This window comes from Ovis canadensis, chromosome 3, assembly GCF_042477335.2.
Source record: "Ovis canadensis isolate MfBH-ARS-UI-01 breed Bighorn chromosome 3, ARS-UI_OviCan_v2, whole genome shotgun sequence".
In the NCBI taxonomy this organism is placed as follows: domain Eukaryota; kingdom Metazoa; phylum Chordata; class Mammalia; order Artiodactyla; family Bovidae; genus Ovis; species Ovis canadensis.
The window spans coordinates 159,063,012-159,086,714 of NC_091247.1; the positions used below are offsets into that span (position 1 = coordinate 159,063,012).

General features: G+C 39.3%; 1 protein-coding gene across 11 annotated transcripts in view; it reads left to right on the plus strand.

Moving 5' to 3' along the window:
• The window catches only part of GRIP1 (glutamate receptor interacting protein 1), a 762,378-nt gene that overhangs the window by 533,619 nt on the left and 205,056 nt on the right, over window positions 1-23,703 (plus strand). For all 11 annotated transcript variants that reach the window (XM_069584696.1, XM_069584697.1, XM_069584701.1 and 8 more), the window contains exon 2: window positions 8,792-8,872. In XM_069584696.1, coding sequence (XP_069440797.1) covers window positions 8,792-8,872 — 81 coding nt within the window. The remainder of the gene's footprint in view (window positions 1-8,791; window positions 8,873-23,703) is intronic.

Consider the following 23,703-nt stretch of genomic DNA (forward strand, 5'->3'; position numbering starts at 1 on the left):
GGACACGACTTAGTGACTAAACAAGCACCACCGTAGAAGGTTCTTCTTCCATGTCCCTGCTTCAAGGTGGGATATGAGTTTTCATTTTCAGCTGTTCTTTACTAGCTAGGGGCTAGGAGCTCATTACTATTTTCTGTCTCCATTTTAAGGTGTAAATTAACTAATTATTATTATTACAATCAATCAGCTTCTCCAGGTAATCTGACCTTAGATGTATCCAGATACCCCTGTAAATCAGCCATGTTAGGACTGTTAAAGAGTTTAAAGTGGATCTGGAGAAGATGAATTTCACTCAAAACCATAGCCCTGGAGCAGTTTTCATTTTCATTTGAGGAATTCATTCCATAAGCAGTTTGATAATTCTGGTATTTGGGGTCTAGGGATAATATTGAAGCCATTTTGCCAGCTTCTTTGTGGGCTGCCAGTGACGCAGTCAGGTAACAGCACAGATGGAGCCTCACTACCTGTGCCTTTGCTGTTGGTCAAATCAATTAGAAGAGATCTTTCCAAACTTTGGCTAGTGGTAAAGAACCCATCAGGTTTAATCCCTGGTCAGGAAGATCCCATGGAGAAGGAAATGGCAACCCACTCCAGTATTCTTGCCTGAAGAATTTCAAGGACTGTGGAGCCTCGCAGGCTTCAGTCCATAGGGTCACAAGGAGTCAGACATGACTGAAGCGACTTAGCACAAAATACCAAACTTTAACGTGTGTAGAGATCATCTGGAGATTTCATTAAATGTAGGCTCTGATTGCATAGGTCTGAATGAGGTCTGAGAGTCTCCATTTCTGATAAGCTCCTAGGTAATGCCAATGCCCTCATCTGTGACCCTCATTTTGAGTAACAAGGTGTTGGATAATGGAGCAGTGAAGGAGACAGACTGTCTTATAAGACAGGCCAGTAGCAATACGGGTGTATGGTTGGTATTCTTTTTAGCTGTAATATTGAATTCCTGAGATGGTGATGTGACTGTGATTAATATAATTTTAGAGGACATTCTGTCATTGTGAAGAAACCACCAGACATTCGTTTTAAAATGAATTTGTTCTGTTGAATGACTCTTTTTTTTAATGTTCAAAATCAAAAGACCTGATCCCCTATAAGAATATAAAGTACCTAGGTTGTAAGGAAACCTGCTGAGTCAAGGATAGACAATGATGCCATTCAGATGCAAAACAAATGACCGAAGAGAGGAGGAAATAGAAGGTTGGAGAGAGGAAATCATCTCATAATAGGAAAGAGACTGTAATGGAAAAGCACGCTACCTTCTGCCTCCTACCTTCAAGCTCAGATCATGCTTGCTCCCTTCTGCTTTAAACCTAGTTGTGTGGATCACTTTATCCCATTAGGGAAGGAAATGAAGTCAATTCATTCTCTAGAATTCATGCCAAAGCAATAGCGCTAAAGCCTATGTAGCACCCAGAATCCTCTGACTCTAGGGAAGATTAAGGGTGTACATTTCATTTGCCCTAGAAAAACAGGGTCATTTTGATCAGGAAGTAAGAACTGTTTCAGATTGCAGAAGGATATTTGGCCATATGATTCTGTTTGCATTTCTTTAAATTATGCAGGACCCTGTGCTTGTAGTTACACCTTATTTTGATAAGTGGAGAAAGACAGAATTAAGTTCTATGATCAAAACCTTGTGACAGCCAGCCCTCAGGAAATCTTGCTTAAATTTTAGAGTAAGCCATCAAACCAGCAAGGCAGCAAACTGAACTAGAGGTCTGATGTCAAAAAGAGAGAAACATATTATCTCTGGCTGCTTTTTGGCTCCATTGTCAATCTCGGTTTCTACTACAAAACTGACGATGGAGCCAAAAAACAACCAGAGATGAAGTGCAAATAAATGTCTGCAGCTCTGTGCAATGTACTCCCATTTTATAACAAGGATGAGCTGCACTGTCTTAGGGCCACAGTTTATCAACTTTTCAAGAGTAAAGACGCTTCTTTGTCATGAATATATGTTGAATTTTATCAAATGCTTTTTCTGAATCTTTTGTGATAGTAGTTCTCTTTATCTCCTTCATTCTGTGAAATTTTCTAAATTGCAGTAACTGATTTTCAAATGTTAACAATGTTAACAATGTATGCCTATTTAATATAACCCAATTGAATGTGATGAATGATTTCTTTAAAAAAATTTTTTTATAGATTTGTGTGTGTGTGTATGTGTTAGTCACTCAGACATATCTGACCCTTTGTGATCCACTGGACTATAGCCCACCAGGCTCCTCTGTCCATGGGATTCTCCAGGCAAGAATACTGGAGTGGGTTGCCATTCCCTTCTTCCAGGGATCTTCCCAACCCAGGCATCGAACTCAGGTCTCCTGCATTAGCAGGCAGATTCTTTGCTATCCGAGGCACCAGGCAAATTTTTAAAATATGTTTTGTTAGCTTTTTATTTTTTTTTGTCCTGTTTTAGATGCATGGTGCTGTAATTTTTCTTCCTTATACTATTTTATCTTTTCTATCAAGACCATGTTGATTAAACTTTAAAAAAGAGAAAGAGAGAAACAGCCAACCTGTAATATATTCCTGCTGGGCTGGAGTAAGATGTTCACAGAACCCCAATACTGAAAAGATTATGGTTCCACACCACACAAAACTTCCAGGTTAACTGGCAATTTACATTGCTTGTTTCTTGATTTTTCTGATTGCAAAATTCTGCATTAATTCATCACAGTGTAGCTTCCTTTCTCCTCCTGTTCCCACCTCCACCAGTACTGTAAGCCCTTGCCTATTTCTCTCCTCAGCTAATGAAGCAGTCTCCAGTCTCAATCCTGGGAAGTAATAAGGATTCCTCCATCACGATTCTACTTAAAGTCTCATTGTCTTATATCCACTTTCTTAGTTTGCACATGTACTGTTCTTAGTCGCTTAGTTGTAGTCAACTCTTTGAGACCCCATGGACTGTAGCCCACCAGGCTCCTCTGTCCATAGGGATTCTCCAGGCAAGAATACTGGAGTGGATTGCCATGCCCTCTTCCAGGGGATATTCCCAACCCAGGGATCAAACCCAGGTCTCCCACATTGCAGGCGGATTTTTTACTGTCTGAGCTACCAAGGAAGCCCAAGAATACTGGAGTGAGTGGGTACCCTATCCCTTTTCCAGGGGAACTTCCTGACCCAGGAATCAAACCGAGGTCTCCTGCATTGCAGGAAGATTCTTTATCTGCCAAGCTACCCGGGAAGCCCTTGCACATAGTAAGCACTAAAATTTGTGAAATGTAGTCAAATTCTATGGACACACTATTTCCTTCACAGTGGAAGTCATGTTGTTCAATCACGAAAAACAGTTTTATCTCCTGCTCTTAACAATGTACGTGAACATTGTAGCATGAGCTGGCTGTCTCCCTGCTGCTAGGAAATGGTCATAATGTGTAATTGCACAAAATGCCTCTTTTTTTTTTCCTAATCAAGAAGTTGAGGGATCTGCTGGCTTAGCAGGTGCCTCGATTGTGCGTAATTAGTTGTTAGAAATTGTTTAGCATAGGCTGATTAGTCTCAGCCAAAGGAAATTAATTTTTTTTTTCAACAAAGCCCTGAACACAGCTAGAGATTCTTAAAACCGTAGTCATATCTGTTTCCTCTGGGAAGAAGCCCAGACTCAGAATGGGAGAGGTAGAAGATGGAGACAAGGACTATCCTGATTACACACGGGTGATATTTGATGCTAGGCAACCGTTCAAGGTTACAAGAACATGAGGGGACATGAGTCCATTCCTCAAGATAGGATTCTCCCAGCTCCAACCTGAGCTTTGGTCATGATGCAGAATGAAGCCCTGCTTCTTGGGTGCCTGCTGTTTGCTTGCCAAGTTTGTAAATACCAGCTTCACTTGGAACATGTAATCAAAACAAATGATCTGTGTTTGCCCCTCCTGTGTTTAGTACATAAGGAGACTGGTCGAATTAGGAGGAATGGGAGGGACAGATGGTCCCCCCATTGTTCAACTTCCGTTTTAAGTATATACTTGATTAAGCCCTTTCTGTCTCTGTCGCAGTGTCCATTCTCCATTTAATGGAGGGCATTTTCCCTAGCTTCTTGGGGTGTCACCATAAAGGGGACCCATGCTCTTTCTTGTTATAACCAGTGACAGTGGGCAGCCATCATATGTGACAGTGATTATCTAGCTGCTATGATGTCATTTTAAAAGGCCGACAGTTCTGATTCCCTGTGATGCCCTTGATGATTACTTGCCACGTTGACTCACTCGCTGAATGCCTCCTTTGTCCTGTAGCGACTTTCCATAAGGATACCTTGTTAATAACCATAAAGTCAAGGTGGGGAGTCTGGTATAAAAACTGGAATTCTTTTGTTTAAAGGCATTATGTTAAAGGTTACTCAATAAACCTTCTGTAGTCTGAATGGAAATTAAAGGAAATATATTTCAATATTATTTATATAAATAGTCACAAATTTTGAACATGCAATAAGGCAATACTTAATAACTAGTAGATGGTGATATGGCTTTAAAACGAATAGGTGTAAACCTAGAAAAAGAAATCAGAGCGAGGAGGGAGGTTAGTTAATAACAAGTGTTTGACTTTCTTCAGGTTGCTTGTTTACAATAAATGCTCTAATTTGAAAAGTTAAACACAATTTACTTGTCTATCAGCAAATGTTTAGTGAATGCATACTATGGGATGCGCACTGTCCTAGAACTATCTATAGATTGACTCCTTTTTTGTTATTTCACCTATTTTTTAGTTCACTTATGGAATTAAGTTGGAACTTGAAAGCCTATTTAGTGTCTTCCTGATAAACGAAAAGTATTAACACAGATCTTGTAATTAACTGAAACTTTTGAGCCCTTTACTGAGCAACAGTGAATTAATTGTATTGGCGTTTATTTTATTTTTTACATTTTAAATGGAAATATAGTTGATTTACAGTGTTCCTCTAATTTCTGTTGTACAGCCAAGTGACTCATTTATAAACATATGAACATTCTTATTTTATATTCTTTTCCATTATGGTTTATCCCAGTATACAGTATCCTGTTCTATACAGTAAGATCTTATTGTTTATCCGTTCTAAATGTAATAACCCCAAACTCCCAGTCCGTCTCTCCATTCCCCCGCATTGGCAACCACAAGTCTGTGAGTCTACTTCTGTTTTGTAGATAGACTCATTTGTGCCCTATCTTAGATTCCACAAAGGTGATATCAGATTATATTTATCTTTGTTTGACTTCACTCTGTATGAAAATTTCCAGGTCCATCCTCATCTCTGCAAATGGCACTATTTCTTTTCTTTTTATGGCTGAGTAATATTCCATTGTATTTGGTTTGTACAAAAGTAATTGCGGTTTTGCATTGTTGAACTTTGCTGTTTGATATTACAATCCATTCCTAAATGTGGTTATATTATACATCCTTTTAATGTGCATTTCTTGCTTATGTTTTTGTGCTAATGACTTATTAAACTATGGAAATGATGTTAGACAAAAAAATTTTTTTCTCTTATCCTTTACAACAACAAACCATTTCTTGATTGAATTGTGACATGCAATGAAAAATGGATTTTACAGAACAACTGGCAATGATTAGCTCAATGGATGGACCAAGAAGAAGCACTTCTGAAAGCCAAACTTGCACCAAAAAAAAAGGTCATGGTCACTATTCGGTGATCTGCTGCCAGTCTGATCCACTGCAGTGTTCTGAATCCCAGCAAAACCATTACATCTGAGAAGTATACTCAGCAAATCAGTTAGATGCACCAAAAACTGCAATGCCTGCAGCCAGAATTGGTTAACAGAATGGGCCCAATTCTTCTCCACTATAGTGCCCAACTGCACGTCACGCAAGCAACCCTTCAAAAGTTGAACAAATTAGTCTACGATGGTTTGCCTATTCGACTATATTCACCTGACCTCTTGGCAACTGACTACCACTTCTTCTAGCATCTTGACAGCATTTGGCAGGGAAAATGCTTCCACAGCCAGCTAGAGGCAGAAATGCTTTCCAAGAGTTCTGGAATGCCAGGACACCGATTTTTACACTATAAGAATAGGCAAACTTATTTCTCTTCAGCAAAAATGTTTTGATTGTAATGGTTCCTATTTTGATTAATAAATATGTGTTCGAACCTAGTACTAATGATTTAAAATTCACAGTCTGAAGCCACAATTACATTTGTACCAACCTAATATTACAGAGGCATCAGCCACTGATTCATTCAATGTCTTCCCTCCATTTCTATTTTCAAAGTTTGAGTCAAGATTTGACTTGGAATAAATCACATCAAGAGAACTGATGCCCATTCTCTGATGGGTAGGTTTGTATAAAAGACCTATGCTCCCTCCTAGGGGTTTAAATTCAACAGATGTTCCTAGGAAAAGTTTCTTTAAAAATAAATGTTAAAAGGTGCCATGCTGCTCTGTTGCTGTGCTCACCTTAGCTCTCCTGATGAAGGTTGCCAAGATTCTGCCTCATTAGGAATTATTGCCTTCATCCTGACTGACTTCAGAAACCTATTCTTAGATAATATCGAACTTATTTTGGTCTGATCCTTCAACCAATGCAAATTTTGGCTTCTGGGTAATGTTTACTTCCATCTGTGCTCAGTAAGGATGGTCTTAACACGAGTGCGGTCAGGGGCTGGGGAATGGATTAGCAGAGGCTGGCCAGGTGGCCATCTATAATTCAGTTTCAGCCTTTTACGGATGTACATAACTAGACTATTTCAGCTCTAAATCAAGGAAATGGTTCTCCAATATAAGTAAGAAAACAGTTTTGCCAGGGTTGACTACTTCTATAATGCAAACTAGGTAAATTTCTAAAGACATGGCTCCTTAAAATATAGCGTCAAATACAAAGCACCCCAGAGTCTCCTGGTCAGATCTCTTACTGCCCTGTAGGAAAATCCAACACTGGATTCAACTCAAGACTTTAATTGGCTAGAGTCTAGACAAATTGAAAACTTGAGAAAGCCTTTAGGCTTCCAAGATGCTGTTCCTGAAACTGATTGCTGTGATCTGTATCTCCTGACTCAGTGCTCTGTAATCAAATACATGGTTTCAAAGCTTTAGATAATAAAAAGAAATACATTTTTAAATTGGTTTTATAAAGAATCCATATTTTAGCATATAGTAAGTTTGGTTAAGCATATGGCCTGGTTATTAAATCAATATTGTGAGAAAAGAGTTCAGATACTCAGGTGGGCATGGAATGGCAAAGACTTTGTAATATAAGGCAGGCATTTTGTTTTGTGGTTTGTGTTTATCCTCAAAATCGCATTTACGAAGAGAAGAGTCAGAGATCTAGGATATTGCTTCATAAGCAAAAGTGATACTGTTGATTGTACTGGTATCTGAACGTTGGTAGTTTGTCTTTATGGTTGGAAGAATATAAAGAATTGTGTGACAAATGGAATATAAACATGAAACAGCATGACTGCCATTTTTTAAGTTAATTGCAGCTTACAGTAGTGTTAATCTTTCCTTTTTGTCATTGCTTACAAAGACCTTGTTAGTTTTATGAAGAAATCATGAATCATTTCAACCAGAAGTACATCCTAAAGAGGAATGGAGTTCCTCAATTTTGCAACATGAACTATAGTTGGGAGAGTTAATGTTTTCAGATGATAAAAGCTTGTTGCTGAATTAAATCCTTGTTATATTTAATAGTTTGCATATCTAATATAATGATATTTTTAAGCCTTTAATGATTTCTTGTTACAACAACAACAAAGCAACCCGATAGTATGGCCAGAAGTAACCTTTGGGTCATCTAGCTTGAGTAGAGCTACTAGGCAATTATTGAACATTATATCTGCTCAGGCTGTGTATATTCTATGCCTGAAAATGTTTAATGTCACTCAGACATCTCTTTTACTCTATACAAATGTCCTATACCGACTAAAAAGAATATTTCCTTTCTATTTCACCCTAATATTTGCCATCCTGGATCATTATTCCTATATTCCAAGTCAGACTAAATCTCTTCCTAGATTAAAAAAAATCATTTTACTTAGAATTTGATGGATCCATCACTTGTATGGTTTTTTCACCTAGTGTTTTGCTCATTCAGCTTCTTGACTGTCACAGATCCACTGAGCTTTAGTCCTTCTGTCTCTTCAGTTGCTCTTTCTCTGGTTCTCCAAGTTATTTTCATCTCTTTCTAAGAGGGCAAACCAGCTCATTGCAATATGTGTCTTCTTTTCCCAAACCGTCTTTGCCTCTCTATTCTTAACCTAGCTTCTGTGGTCTTACCCTGAATGTCCCTTTCCCTTTATTTTCCACTGGATGCCCATTCATCATTTCAGTAGGAACCCACTAATTCTGTGTGTCTTTATTCCCCTGCAATACTAATATTCTGTCATCTGCTTCTCTGAAATATAATATTTCTTTTCCTTTCCTTTGTTCTACTAGCTTATTCTTAGTGCCCATTGAGCCATTTTATTCCTTCCTTGTCTTCCTGTTACTGATATTCATGGATATTTATTTATCAATGAATATAGGTGACAGGCAAATTATCTGTGTACTCTTTTTACAAACTTCTTACCATTCTATGCCTTCATGTGCATCATTGCTTTATCCTGACAATCCTCAGAGATGGGTGTGAACGCATATCCCTCTTTCATAAGGGAGGAAACTGATGTTCAAAGCATATTTAAATGACTTGACCAAGTCCCACGGCTAAACCCAGGTTAGGACCCAGGTCTACAGACTCTTTCTACCATACCATACCATCTGTCTCTGGCAGAAGGATTGCAATCCATTGAAAGACCTTCACTACAGTAGAAACTGGATGGAAATTAACCAAAGCCTTCATTGTACCTTTGCAGATGAGAGTCCCTACACTAAATCCGCCAGCCAGACAAAGCCGCCTGATGGAGCATTGGCTGTGAGGAGACAGAGCATCCCAGGTTAGACCAGACTGTTGGATTTTTCAGCTGTTTTACTTTTGATCCCTGTTATTTGGTGACCTGAATAGTTCCAACTTGGTTAAAAAAAAAAAAAAAAAGCAATGCTATCTCATAGAATGGAGACTGCATTCTATACAACTTGTTCAAATAACATTCATGAAAGCAAGATTCTGGAAAAGCTTGCCAACTTGTGAAAATTCATCTTGTGTGCAAATCCTTTGTAAAATGACTTGAATTTATATCAGCTCTCACTCATTGACTTACTTTCACCTCTGTTTTCAGGGAATGATTCTCACAGCAGCATCTATCCCTTTACTAAGGCAAACCCAGCAGAACAAAGTGGTTCAAAATTGCTGTGGCAGATCATATATATGCTGAATAACAAATTACTCCTTTCTTCTTGTCTCTTTGAACTTGGATTTACTTCCACTGAGCAATTCTTGTAAAATTCTGGGACTTTGTTTCTTTAGGAAGCTGTGATGAGGTTTCTTATAATACAATATATAATACCTTTTTTCCTCCACAAAACATTTTGAAGAAATATCTTCAATGTCTTTACCTCCAAACTTCCATAGTTTGAAATTTTGAATTCGTGAGTGACATACATTCTAAAATAAATGTAGGAAGGAAATTGAAAATATTATTCAATCTTTATCTGAATTAGGTGATTCATGGAAAACCTCTTATGGTAGCAACTGTCCTTAAGAGAAGTGTTAAAAACATAAGTACATTTAGTATCAAAAATATAGTACATTTAGTATCAAAAATAATGCCTGTCTGTATTAAATGCAAGTAAATTGAGTACAGCTAAAGTTTAGTGGCAGGATTTTAGAGTGCAGTAGTTTGACAACTCAAGATAAAACAAAGCAGTGTTTCGAACATTAAATTGGATGCTTTGGCAAATCTGTCAGTAAAGGGAGAACTTTCTACTTGAGCAAAGAGCCAGACAAGTCCAGTTTCTTCCCTGTTAATGATTATTATTTATAAGAATTACGTGTGGTTATTTTTTCTTATTATGAAGACTTTGATTTATTATGAAAGTATGTGGCTTATAAAGAGGCATATTGTGAATGATCCATATCCTTGTTTGTGTGCTTTGAAGATTCTAAAGTAATTTGAAACATCTAATTATATGGCTTCACCCAGTGCTGAGATTTCTTCTATTCCAACCTACGAAAATTTCATTCTTAGTGCTAGTCATGTTTAGAAAAACTACTGCAATCAGCTATAGGCCATCTTCTCTGCTTTCTCCTTGTCAGCAATAAGGAAGTCCTGAAAGTTTGAAATTTAAGAATGCCAGTTATCCATCACTTCCTTTTCGGCTTCTCTAATTAGATGGTACTCAGTAATCCTGTGCTGGAAGGAATAAAGAGATTTCCATTGTCCTTTCCACTTTATACGGTACTAAACAAAAGCACTGACTGTGTGTATGCGTGCTTGGTCATTTAGCTGTGTCTGACTCTGTGATCCCATGGACTGTAGTCCGTCAGGCTTATCTGTTCATGGGATTCTCTGGGCTAGAATGCTGGAGTGGGTAGCCATTCCCTTCTCCAGGGGGTCTTCCAGAGACAGGGATCAAACCAGGCTCTCCTGCATTGCAGGTGGATTCTTTACCATCCAAGCCACAAGGGAAGCCCTGAACTAGTCTCATATTTTCCTTTCATGGGTTTTCCAGTGTTACATACTAAATTACAACACAGGTTTATGGGCCAGGCTTTACCTTAAAATTGTAAGTAGTTTTTAAAGTTACATGTTAGGTACACAGAAGTTGTTAATTACAATCCTTAGTTCATGACACACAGTGATTCTTCGTAATAGATTTTTTTCCTTTTGTTCTTCCTTATGTCAGGTTTTTTTTTTTTTAATTGATAGGTTTTTTTGTTTGTTTGTTTTTATTTTCTGGCTGTGCCACACAGCACATGGGATCTTAGTTCCCCAACCTGGGATGGAACCTACACCTTCTGCATTGGAAGCACAGAGTCTAAACCACTGGACTCCCTAGGGAAGTCCCTTATATCAATCTTAAAGTCACTGAAATCAAGGAACCTTTTTTTTTTTTTTTTAGTAGCATCAGGGGTTATTTTCCTGGAGTTTGAATATGAACAAACACACTTTTGTTCTTTCTTAAAAGGTATCAGCCAAAAGGGTTGGATGTCTTCAACATCCTCAATTATTTAGAACAGTTCAAAAGAAAAGGGAGTTCACCAGCCAGAAGGCTAAGAAACCAAAGTGGTTAATAGGTGATTATGACTTCCTGTTACATCTTAAGGAGAAAATTTAGGAACTTCTTGGAAACTGCTTCTTGACTGAGTTCTGACAATTGGAGTTCTAAACTTTTACTGTCTTACTTAAAAATACTTGTTAATTCTTGTTCTCGTGAGAGAGAGAGACTGCAAAAGAGAGAAATGCACAGAGACCTGGAAAATGCACCCTCTTTATCATTTGCTGGAAAAATCCCAAGATGTCCTCCTGATAAATTAAGGTCAACAGAGCAAAGTGCAAGTTTACAGCCTTTGTTCTTCTGTGCTCACCTCCTAACCTTACTTCCCTCAAGAGTATCATTACCACCCTAGTGGCAAGGAAAGATGTGTCTAGACAAAAAATGTACCAGCGAACTGAAAGAGACCTTTAAAGAGGCTTGGATCCCCTACTAGCCCCTGGATCTTCTCAGTAAAAGGCATTTCTCAGGGCAAGTGCAGTCCTGTGGCCATTTTGGTGCCCCAGTTGCTAGGGAGTAAGCAAACACTCAGAAGCTGAAACTATAAAGGAACTGTGGCTTTTCCTCACATTTCGTCCCAGTGAGCCAATGATGGTGATTGAATTTAGCCATTCATGTGAACACTCTCTCTGATGGAGAGGCTGGAGGAAGAGAATAAGGTAGTAGAAAGCATATTAAAGTTCTTTATAAAAGTTTTTATGAAAGATTAAGCTGTTCTTTTAAACTAATTCTATAGAAACCGAATGCTTCCTGGAATAAATATTTGTACACATACACATAGAGAAGATTTCTTAACATTGGTTCCACTATTCCCATGGCATAATAAAGCGTAACTTTTCAGAAGTCTGACCCAGAGAAGTAACCTTGAATGTTAACAGAAATATAATTTGTTTTTCATTCATATCAAAATTCACTACTGCTGTCTAAACTCAAAATTGTTACAGCAATTATTTTATAATCACAAGTCAAATATGTGTCTTTCATTAAATGACAATTCGAACTGTAAATCCTTTCATCCCTCTGCTATCTCTTCTCAAAAAAGAGAATAGATTAAACATCTCTTAGGAGCAAAATGCATTTGCTTTGGATAAAGGGGAAATGCATTTTTCATGTTATTTGGGAACTTGTCATTTTAATCATGTCTCTTATGGCATAATGAGTAAAAAAAGATTTTTTTGGTCTTTCATAAGGTTTTATAAAATTTTTAGTAATGATAATAGTGGAAAAGAAATGACATTACTGTCTCTATGACACTAAAGTTTAAATTTAGATTAAAAATTTAACATTCTGTTAAAAAAATTTTAACCTTATTTCTACTCATATTCTTTTTCAAAGAGAAGATGAATTCCAAGTATTTTGAACTAGCAGATTCTATTCCACTTCTATGGTTATTTAAAAAAATCTGTCAGTCTAATCTTCCTTTGTTTGAAAGATTACTGGTGAATCAAAGTTTGACCACATGGAAGGTTTGTCCAAATTATTGCAGCCTCTTTTTTTAACACATTTTACAATAATTTGTGGCTTATTTAATCATGTCTATCTAATGTTCATGAAAAGACAGGATACCACACTAGACCTGAAAGCCTAAAGTTAATATATTATTTATTTGATTGACCTCCTTTTTCCAGGTAGGATGGCTTTCTTTGCTTATTTTTTTCATGGCAAAGACTTTGGGGCAATTCACAAAAGCAGGAAGAAGTCAAGGGTTCATATCTACTGCACTTCCAAACTCTTGATGCCCCAGGAAAATTATCTTAACTCTGCAGCCAAAATGAGACCTCAAAATTTTGTGAGAATGTTTTTTGTCTCCTAGAGTATGAGAAAAGACATTTATCAATTTGGTCATAATAGGATAAAGATGATATATCTTTCTTGTATCTCACATTTGAGTATTTGCAGAGGGTATACAGACTGAGAGGCTGAAATGTTAATCAGCCCAAGATGTGTACACATACACTGTTTCGAATACATCCAGGAAGTATCGCTGCTGTTGCTGCTGCTGCTAAGTCGCTTCAGTCGTGTCTGACTGTGCGACCCCATAGACGACAGCCCACCAGGCTCCCCCGTCCCTGGGATTCTCCAGGCAAGAACACTGGAATGGGTTGCCATTTCCTCCTCCAATGCATGAAGGTGAAAAGTGAAAGTGAAGTCACTCAGTCGTGTCTGACTCTTAGCGACCCCATGGACTGCAGCCTACCAGGCTCCTCTGTCCATAGGATTCTCCAGGCAAGAGTACTGGAGTGGGGCGCCATTGCCTTCTCCAAGGAAGCATCAACACCTACTGAAAAATCAAAGTGTAGAAAATAATACAGTGCCCTTGGCCCCGCACACAGAAGCTGGCAACCTTGAATTAAGAGGGAAGGACAGGAATTTTTAAAGTTCTGCCCTCTCTGTTCAGCATTTTCCTCTTTGTTAACATACAATTTGACGCTTCATTGGTCTAAATTTTCATTATTAGAGCAGATATATAGAGTGACATTTACACTAGGATTTTATGGCTCTAATACTGTTCAGGTGGGTGAAGGGCATTTCCTCTGATTTTCAGGCCTAGTTCTCTGTCTAGTTCCACCATTGAGCCGCTCCAAGAAATGGAGCCTGTCTCACTAATGGGAAACCAGTCAGTTGACTCAAGCAAGTGTGTCATGTCATACAAAGCATGGTGCTACACAGTACATATGCCCATCAAATGGTCACATTGTACACTTTAAATGGTTTATGGCTTTGTCGGTTACATCTCAGTAAAACCAAGGGAATGGAGATATTTGCAATGTACACTCAATGCAAAAAAAAAAAAAGAGAGAGAGAGAGAGAGAGAGAGAGAAATGTCTCTGTGTGTGTGTGTGCATGAAGGATATCAAGGAGTGAGTGCTTTACAGTGTTCCTGCAGCTCTCATACAATTTTAAAATTATTTCAAAAATTAAAACTTAAAGGAAAAAAAGGCATGAGGGACTTCCCTAGCTATCCAGTAGTTAAGACTCTGTACTTTCACTAAGGGGGCGTGAGTTTGATCCCTGATTGGGGGACTGTTAATAAGATCCTGCATGCCACACAGCATAACCAAAAAAGAAATTAATGATAAATAAATAAATTATTTAAAAAATGGTGCTAGGGTGCTGCAGATGTTGCCCAAAGATGCTGAATCAAACTCTGCTCTTCTTGAGAGGATCACCCATATGGGAATATGCCAAGAGGCAAGCTCCTCAGCTGCTCAGTCAGGCTGTCCCCATATCCTCCAAGACATCCCAGTGGGCCCAAGTGAGGACTGTGGGGACCGCAGTATAGAGAGTGTCCTGCCAGAGCAGCATCAAGACCAAACTCAAAACAGTGATATGAGTGTTGTAATTACTGAATATTTAAGAAATTGTCAAGGCTATATCACTTCTTTAGAGACAACTTTCTAAGATCATAAAATCAAGACTCTTGGCAGCATTACAAATATGTCGGAGATTCTGCTCATGCCTCCGTTTATTTAATTTTCCATAGTACTTATCACTATCTGAAACTGACTGATACATTTATTTTTTTCTCATTCTCACACTAAAACGTAAGATACCCTCGGTCAGGTTCTTTATATGTCCTGTTTACTACTATTGTCTCCAGTGCATAGAGCAGTGCTTAGCAAATAGTAAGCAATTGTGGAATTAATGAGCAGGCAAAGATCAGCAGGAAGGTTTTCCTTGTGCTGAGTTGGTTACCTCACAACTAATATACTTTGCTACCAAAAAAAAAAAAATTCAACATAGTCTCCATTTACCCTGTATTTTCTGACTCATCATACACCAAGCAACAGCTATTCACCCAGGCCTTGGGGCTGCACCAAATATGGCATTTCTAAGGAAGTCATCTGCTGCCTAAGACTAATGAATGAAATATAGGTCAGTTAGAAGCTAGAGAATTTTAGAGACCAAAGATGTTGCCTCAGTCTCATTTGTTCCTGTTTGAACAGAAAATGTCCCTACAATCCTCTAACACCTAAAGAGAATATTTAAGCCCAATTTAACGGTGAAATTGACAAGATGAGACTGATTCATTTGAGATTGCATGCTGCTATAGAAAAAAGGCCAAAAAATATGTGAAAATAACTGAAGTCTATAAATAGAGTGATGCAAAGCAGAACTTATTACTTCTTATGGCAGGTACACATGAAGGATTTTCCCCCAGAGAGCTGATCCACTTTGCTCTGTGGCTGGTGGTACATACTGAGTTTTCAAATTGCGCTGGGCAAAAAATGAGCAGCTTGATTTGTGTGTTCAGCACTGCGGCTTTCATTAGCAAGTCAGAGAAATGACAGTCTATTATGTTCGAACCTCTCTCCCGCCTTCATAAACACGGGTGAAATATAATGAAGTGGTACATCAGCAGCAAATGATTTTTAAACAATCATTCTTCCAGCCTGCAGTTTACTGTAAATGATGCGTAATGAATTAGTCCTGTGCTTGGATCTTCCCCGAGTCCCTCTGTGTTACAGAAGTGGTAACTGTTGGTCAATGTCGTGCTCTGGGTACACACAGTAATCAGAGTGAGTCTGACGAGCCAGCACAACCTCCGGTGTCTGAAAACATTTTACCAGGAGACTCAAGGAGATGTACACAAGGAGAAAGTCTTTTCTGTCTCCTAGGCACTGAAGAAAAATGAATTCTCCTGCTCTCCAAGTTAGGGAGACCTTCTATTCGGGGGTTTTTAAATTAAGTTGCTTGAGAGAGTTAGACTGGGAGGATAAAATAGATAACCAGCAAAGACTTACTATATAGCACAGCGAATGCTCCTCAGTAATCTGTAATAATCTATATGTGTAAACAATCTGAAATAGAATGAATATATGTATATGTATAACTCAATCACCTATGTTGTACACCTGTGTTGTAACACAACATTAAACCAACTGAGAGAGAGAGAAAAGAAAGTTGTGTGGATTGATTGACACTAGGGAAAGAAATCATATATATATATTTTTTGCCCCCCGCTGGCTGCACTGTGCACTCTTTAGGGAATCTCAGTTCCCTGAGCAGGGGTCGCCTCATGCTCCCTGCAGGGGGAGTATGGAATCTCAACCACTGGACTATCAGGGAAGTCCCTGCACTAGGGAAATAGAAGGACCGTCTTACATAGTTTACTATAGAACAGAAAGCATCCGGGCCTGTTAATACCCCCTTCTGATCCATCAGGCTGACATGACTGAGAACAACTTCCCAGTTTCAGTCACTCCCATGTTGTCTTCCCGTTTGTTATCTATCTGTGTTCTACCTTGACTATAATTAACATGATTTTAAGTGAGTGTAAATTGATTCACTTTTTCCCTTAGCTTTATGATGTTGAGTTTGATATGCTAACTGCATTTTTCTAATATCGGTTTTAAATTAGTCTTCACTGGCGGTTAGCTGCTTTAGTTTCTACTCTGCAGGAAGGTGAATCAGCTGTGCAGATACACGTGTCCCACTCTTTTTGGGATTTCCTTCCTGTTTAGGTCACCAGAGAGCATTGAATAGAGTTCTGTGTGCTATACAGTAGGTTCTCATTAATTCTCTATTTTATATAGTGTCAATAGTGCGTATGTGTCAGTCCCAATCTCTCGATTCCTCCTACTTCCCTGCTTTCCCTGCTTGGGATCTTGTTCTCTGTGTCTGTGTCTCTATTTCTGATTTGCAAGTAGGTTCATCAGTATCATTTTTCTGGATTCTACATATATGCATTAAAATAAAAGATTTGTTTTCCTCTTTCTGACGTACTTCATTGTGTATGACGTACTTCATTGTGTATGACATACTCTAGGTCCATGCACGTCTCTGCAAACTTGTTTTTTTAAAGGTTTGTTTGTTCCCTCAAATACATCCATCAATGTGTATATGCAATATCCTTCGGGAAACTCTGGCTTGGAGTGAGATTCTTCTCCAAAGAAATGACATTGAGAACCCCAGTTTGTCAGTATATTGATGAGTGGTTGTTGATTTATAGTGCAACAATGGGGCATTTGGACGGGAGTGGAAGGCATATGGGGCTTTTGCTATAAAATGACAATAAATACTGATAGAGAGGAGATTGAATAATATTAACCCAAAGCCTAGGGAATAACATGAATGCAGTGATCACAAGAGTAACCTAATCTAGAAAGAGAGAATGAAGGAAACCACAGATAATTAGAAAAATACTTGTTATCATTCATTTCATGCCATGCTGCAGGTATGGACCTAACCATTTATCAAATAATGTTACATTTATTCTACAACATCCCCGGGAATTTTCTTCATTTCCCTCATAATAGATGAGGAAGCAAGTTCAGAGAGCTAAACTAACATGGCCAAGGTCACAGGGCTAGAAAGTAGTGGATCAAATAAAATCTTATCCAAAATTCATTTAGATAACAATGAATTTCCACCAGAGTCCTGAGCAGTGAGCAAAAAGAGAAGGTGATGAGGAGAATTCTTAATGAAAATGAGGTGAAAAGACTTTGACTCCTAGTGGCCAGTTGAGCCTCTGCTTTCAAGTAACATAAGAAAATGTCAGGTGAGCAGGAGCCTTGGGTAGGAGTGGGCTCTGCCTGTCCAAGTTGCAGAATCCATCTCAGTCATCACTGATAGTCCCGTGATTACATTTGGGTCAGCAAGTAGAGGCAAAGGTCATGCCATTGTCTCTCTAAGTAACTGAGGGCTAGCAGAAACTGAGGCAAACTGATACTATGCCGTAGGCTGTGCTGTAATTTATTCTATACATTTGTGATTTTCAAGGAAAGAAATTGAAATTGGCCAAGCAGGTTTTTAAATACTTGTTTTTAAGCTAGTAGCACCATGACTCTCTGCTTCATGTTTCCCTTCTAAAACTTTAGGATACCACAAAGTTTTAAGACAGCACTGAATGGATGAAATGAGTCGCTTTGTTCTGCAGCAGAGCATTTCATCTTGCGAAGAGATTTCTAAAGTCAGATCATATATATCTCCCATTATCTGATTCAGTGAGTTAAGAATGACTCTGAGCCATGGGCTCAATATGTACATTTTCAGTTCTCTTATTATTAAACATCCTTGCACATTTCTAAGGACTCTTACTGAGCTAGGTGGTAAACTGATATTATTTCTGCTTTGAAATTGGGAAGGGGAGGAATACTTGATAGCACCTGGCAGATCTTTTTCTCTTTAGAAGTTTGATTGCACCATTGGTGCTTTGCTGCCTTCTACATAGAATGTAAACTGCTTATGCTTTGATTCCACGCATTTCACCCTTGCCTATTTCACTGTGTCACTTTTTTTCTTTCCCTCCAGCCAATCTTTTACTTGCTCCCTAAGTCCATTTTAACCAAATGATCTTCTCTTATTTTTCTGTATGTGTTTGGTAGTGTTCCGGAAGCTCGCAATATCCTACATGCTTCTGTCCTTCTGGAGTTGGCATGCTAGTGGGGGAGACAGACACTCAACAAACATTCATTGCCTAACATAAGATCAGGCTGTGCTAGGTGCAATAACGTGAAATACTAGTACAGTAAATCCCCCACATACGCACAGGTTCCAGTTGAAAGTCCATTTTGTTCATAAGTCCAACAAAGCGAACCTAGGTATCCAACTAACAGGCATATAGTACTGTACATAAGTTTATAATACTTTTCACACAAATAATATATAGAAAACACGCATGCACAAAGCATAATGAAAGCATTTTTAATCTTACAGTTCAGTGCCTTGAAAAGTACAGTAGTACTATACAACAGCTGGCATACAGGGGCTGGTATTGATGAACAGGCAAGAAGAGCTACTGCCTGGAGGAGGGAGATGAGGTGGGAGATGACAGAGCTGAAGGACTGTCAACAATAGGAGACGGAGAGCAAGCTGCAACATCACTCATGCCTGACACCGATGGAACACACATTCACATCTTTGAAAGTTCGAAACTTGAAGATTCGTATGTAGGGGACTTACTGTGTAAGGGGGCTTCCCTTGTAGCTCAGCTGGTAAAGAATCCGCCTGCAATGCAGGAGACCCCAGTTCAATTCCTGGGTCAGGAAGATGCCCTGGAGAAGGGATAGGCTACCCATTCTAGTAGTCTTGGGCTTCCCTGGTGGCTCAGCTGGTGAAGAATCCTCCTGCAATGCTGGAGACCTGGGTTCGATCCCTGGGTTGGGAAGATCCCCTGGAGAAGGGAAAGGCTACCCACTCTAGTGTTCTAGCCTGGAGGGGATCGCAAAGAGTTGGACATGACTGAGCAACTCTCACTTTCACTTTACTGTATAAGGAAGAGAATGCTGGACAGAAAGACATGTGTTTGAAAAGAAAGTCTAGGATAGCCTCAGTCAGTTGTTGTTATTTAGCCTCAATTAGGCAATAACAATTGTGTGAGTCTGAAATGAAGGATGAACCCATAATGATCTGGAGGAAGGGGATTCTACGCCAAAAAGACCAGTAAGTACAAAGGCCCTGAGGTCAGAACAAGCTTTTCTTGTTTAGGAACCTGAGAGAAGGCCAGCATGGCCAGAAAGGGAAAGCACTGCTGAGAGTGGTGAGAGAGAGGTTGGAGAGAGAGACAAAAGTAGGTTCTGTAGGACTTGTAGCCAAGGTAAGAGCTTGAGTTTTATTCTGAGTGTGACAGGAAACCATTGCAGGGATTGAGCAGTTGAGGTACTGATGCATTTTTAAAGTCTCTCTAGCTTCTATATGGAAAAATAGACTTTAAGGAGGCAGGAATGGAAACAGGGAGGTCAGTTGCCATTGCAGTATTTCATTCAAGAAATAATGGTGACTCCAACTAGCTTGATGGAGGTGGAGGTAGAAAAAATGGTCATATTTTGAAGAAAGAGTCCAAAGACCTTACTGACAAATTAGTTGTGAAATATGAGAGGAAAAGAGAAGTCTGGGATGAATCCATGGTTTTTGCTCTTAAGTGGGTAATTAGTGATGCCATTTACTAAGACGACAACCCACTGAGAAAGAAATGGATCAGTGGAAACAGGGAGTGGGGAATTCAGAGTAAAGCTCAGTGGTGGTGGTGATGCTGGTTTTGTTGCTAAGTCATGTCTGACTCTTACAAGCTCGTGGACTGAGGCCCGCCAGGCTCCTCTGACCATGGGATTTCCCAGGCAAGAATACTGGAGTGGGTTGCCATTTCTTTCTCCAGGGGACCTTCCCGACCCAGGGATCAAACCCAGGTCTTGCATCCTTTTTATTGGCAGGCAGGCTCTCTACCACTAGTGCCACCTGGGAAGCCTGCAAATTTTGGAGCTGTTTGTATGGACACCCTTGTGGATGAGGCATAGATATCATCTTGATAGTACAGATAGATGGAGATGAGGTTCAAGGTCTGAGCCTGGGGAAGTTCAACCTTCAGAAGTCAGTCGTGAAGGAAATTTCAGCAGAAGACTTGAAGAAACAGAGACAGTGCAAGGAGAAGCAGGAGAATGTGGTGCCCTGGGATCCAAGTTAAGGACCACATGGGACTAAGGAGGGAGAAAGAAATGAGTCAGGTGTTGATGGTAGAGGAATAGGATGAGCACTGAGAACTGGCCATAGGATTCTGTTTGAAGAAAGTCTTTAGTGACCCTAACTAGAGAAGTTTCAGTGAAATGATGGGAGCAAAAGCCTGCTTTGAGTGGGCGGAGGTGAGAATAGGACCTGAGTGCAGAGTCAAAGACTGTGGACAATACTTCCAAGTTTTCAAAAAACTCCTCTATCCAGAGGACCAGGAGAATGGGACAGTCGCTGGAGGGGACAAGTGATCTGGGGAGACTCTCTTTTTAAATATGGGAGAGGATACCGTGTGTTTGTGTGCTGATGTGATTAAGTAGTGGAATGAGAGAAATTGATACAGGAAGCAGAGGAGATGAAAGCCAAAGCATCTTCTTTGAAGAAGTTCAAGGGGGTGCCACCCAGCATGCAGCAGAGTTGTCAACAGGAGGAAAGGCAGATGAATCCAGGGGCACGAAGGTAGGAGGATTATTGCAGATTCCTGCTAAGAAGACACATAAAGCCTCTTCTCATGGCTCTGTTCTCTTCTTGAAATAATAGGTGAGGTCATCACAGAGAGGAAGGAGATGGTACAGGCTTGTAGAGGAGGAGGAGGAGGTGTCATTTCAAAGACTGGAAGAGTGGATTGCCTTAGGCGAAGTCCAGGATTACCCTGCAGCCCTGTAGATCCCTAACTAAACAGAAACCTCTTCTCTCTTAAAACCCTGACTTCTTCAAATCAAAAAGGGATCAAATGAACTCACACATCTGATGCTGATACCCCATGTCATCCACACATATCATATTCCATCTCCCCTATGGCCTTTCATAAGCACTTCTTTCTATGAACACCCAGAGTATTATGTGTTTTTATTAAACCTTTTGGCACGTTAGCTCATCCTGTTTCAAGTTGCTCTGCAATTATTTTCCTATGTTTTAGACTTATCTCTAATTTAAGGTTGTATGAATGCATGCTCAGTTGCTCAGTTGTGTCCTACTCTTTGTGACCCCATGGCCTGTAGCCCATCAGCCTCCTGTGTCCAAGTGATTTTCCAGGCAAGAATACTGCAGCGGGTTCTCATTTCCTTCTCCAGAGGATCTTCCTGACCTAGGGATTGCACCTGCATCTCCTGCGTTGGCAGTCAGATTCTTTGCCACTGTACCACCTGGAATTAATGTCAGAGTTCCTTATAGTCAAGAAAATGTTTCTTTATTAAAAATTCTCCCACCCAGAAGTGTTCATAACTGGGTGTGGTCCATGATTGTTATATTAAAGGCTTCTTAATTACCTACTTTAGGATCTGATCACCGTTATGCATCAAACCTTACAAAATACTAAGATGGAATGATGAGGCATCATGCCCTTTCTGTTCCAAACACCAAAACCTAGCACAGTCACTCACATGTTCACGCACATCTTTCCTTTTATTTTCTTCTTTCAATATAGGAAACTTCACATCTAACTCCTCCTGCTTCATGATTTTAGTGACAGGATATTTACCATCTACTAAAGGTAGCCCCCGCTTTTTAACACATTGTTGACTGGGGGATTTTTATGGAAACTAAGGCTGACGATATTAATATGTCTCTGGTCAATAATGTGTTAAAATCTCTACCTGTTAGGAAATAGTCCTTATGCCAGCATTTTACCTTGTACCTCTACCCAGTGGCTCTTCTAATTCTTCTGAACTTCTCCAAAAGTCTTTCAAACACTTGAATGTACCTATCAGCTCTTCCCTGAGTCATTATTGTTATTTAACCAGGTAAACCACGTTCCTCCCTTCAACCTGACCTTTTGTGTGATATTTTTCACACCCTGGGAGTCTCTCTAGCATGTGGCAGTGAAAACTGAATTCTTCTTCCAGTTGAAGAGCACAGAATACAGGAAGATCAGGACCTTGCCCGATCTGGTATTCTACTCAATTAATGACAATTAAGATTGTATTTTTTAATGAACAAATGATGTTTGTTTACATTGAACTTGCAGTTAATAGTCCTTGTTCTCATGAATTTCTCTCAGGAGCTAGGCTTCCTCCCTTCAACACAGAACTTCATGTAACACTGAGCAACATGGTACCCTTTGTTCAGTTGTCTATACATGTATTTCGATTATATTCAGCTAGGAAGATTTGAGAAGAGGAACAGAAGAGGGATACTAACGGTTACTGAGCATCTGTTGTGTACCGGTCTTATTTGTTCAAAAGAGATATTTAATGATACCAACCTTATGGGAGAAGAACTGAAGTCTCATGAGGCTCATGTAACTCGCCCAAGTTTATCCAACAAACAAGCTAATATCTGAGTTTACATTACTTTAATCCAAAGCCCCTCACCCTTTCCACTCTTGTAGCCAGGTCTCAAATGATTCAGCTCATCTTTCCAACATAGTGGAAATCATTTCTATTCCTGCACATCACCTATATTTACCACTCTTCTTAGCAGTGAATTGGCCATACATTTTACAAGCACCTAATACTGTTGAGAATTTTGAGCACAGCAGTACCAAGGACAGAGCTCTGCAGCACCCAGACCAGAAGCCTTGATGCTCCTCCATCAACAGTGATTTTCAGGATATCACTGGATATCATCCTCTGTGAGCTTCAAAGCCACAGACTTTTAGTTCACAGAACTCTGTACTGTCTGCAGGATATCAGAAGAGTTCTTTTTCAAAGCTCACTGAAATACTCAAATATGTATTCACATTATATTGTGTTTATATGTTGGTATCTCTTGGAGACAGTACAGGTTCTATTCCAGACCGCTTCAGTAAAGTGAATATCACAATAAAGTGAATCATATGAACATTTTGTTTCCCATTGTATATAAAAGCTATGTTTATACTTTACTGTAGTCTGTTAAGTGTGCCATGGCATTACATCTTTTTTAAATGATGTACCTATCTTAATTTAGAAATACTTTACTGCTAAAAAATACTAACCATCATCTGAGTCTCCAGCAAGTTGTAATCCTTTTGCTGGTGGAGGATCTTGCCTCCATGTTGATGCTTGCTAACTGATCAGGATGTTGGCAGTTGAGGGCTGAGGTGGTTGTGGCAGTTTCTTAAAATAACACAATGACATTTTGCCACATCAACTGACTTTTCCTTCCATAAATGATTCCTTCGTAACATGCAGTGCTGTTTGATAGCATATTATCCACAGTAGAACTTTCAGGATTGGAGTTAATCCTC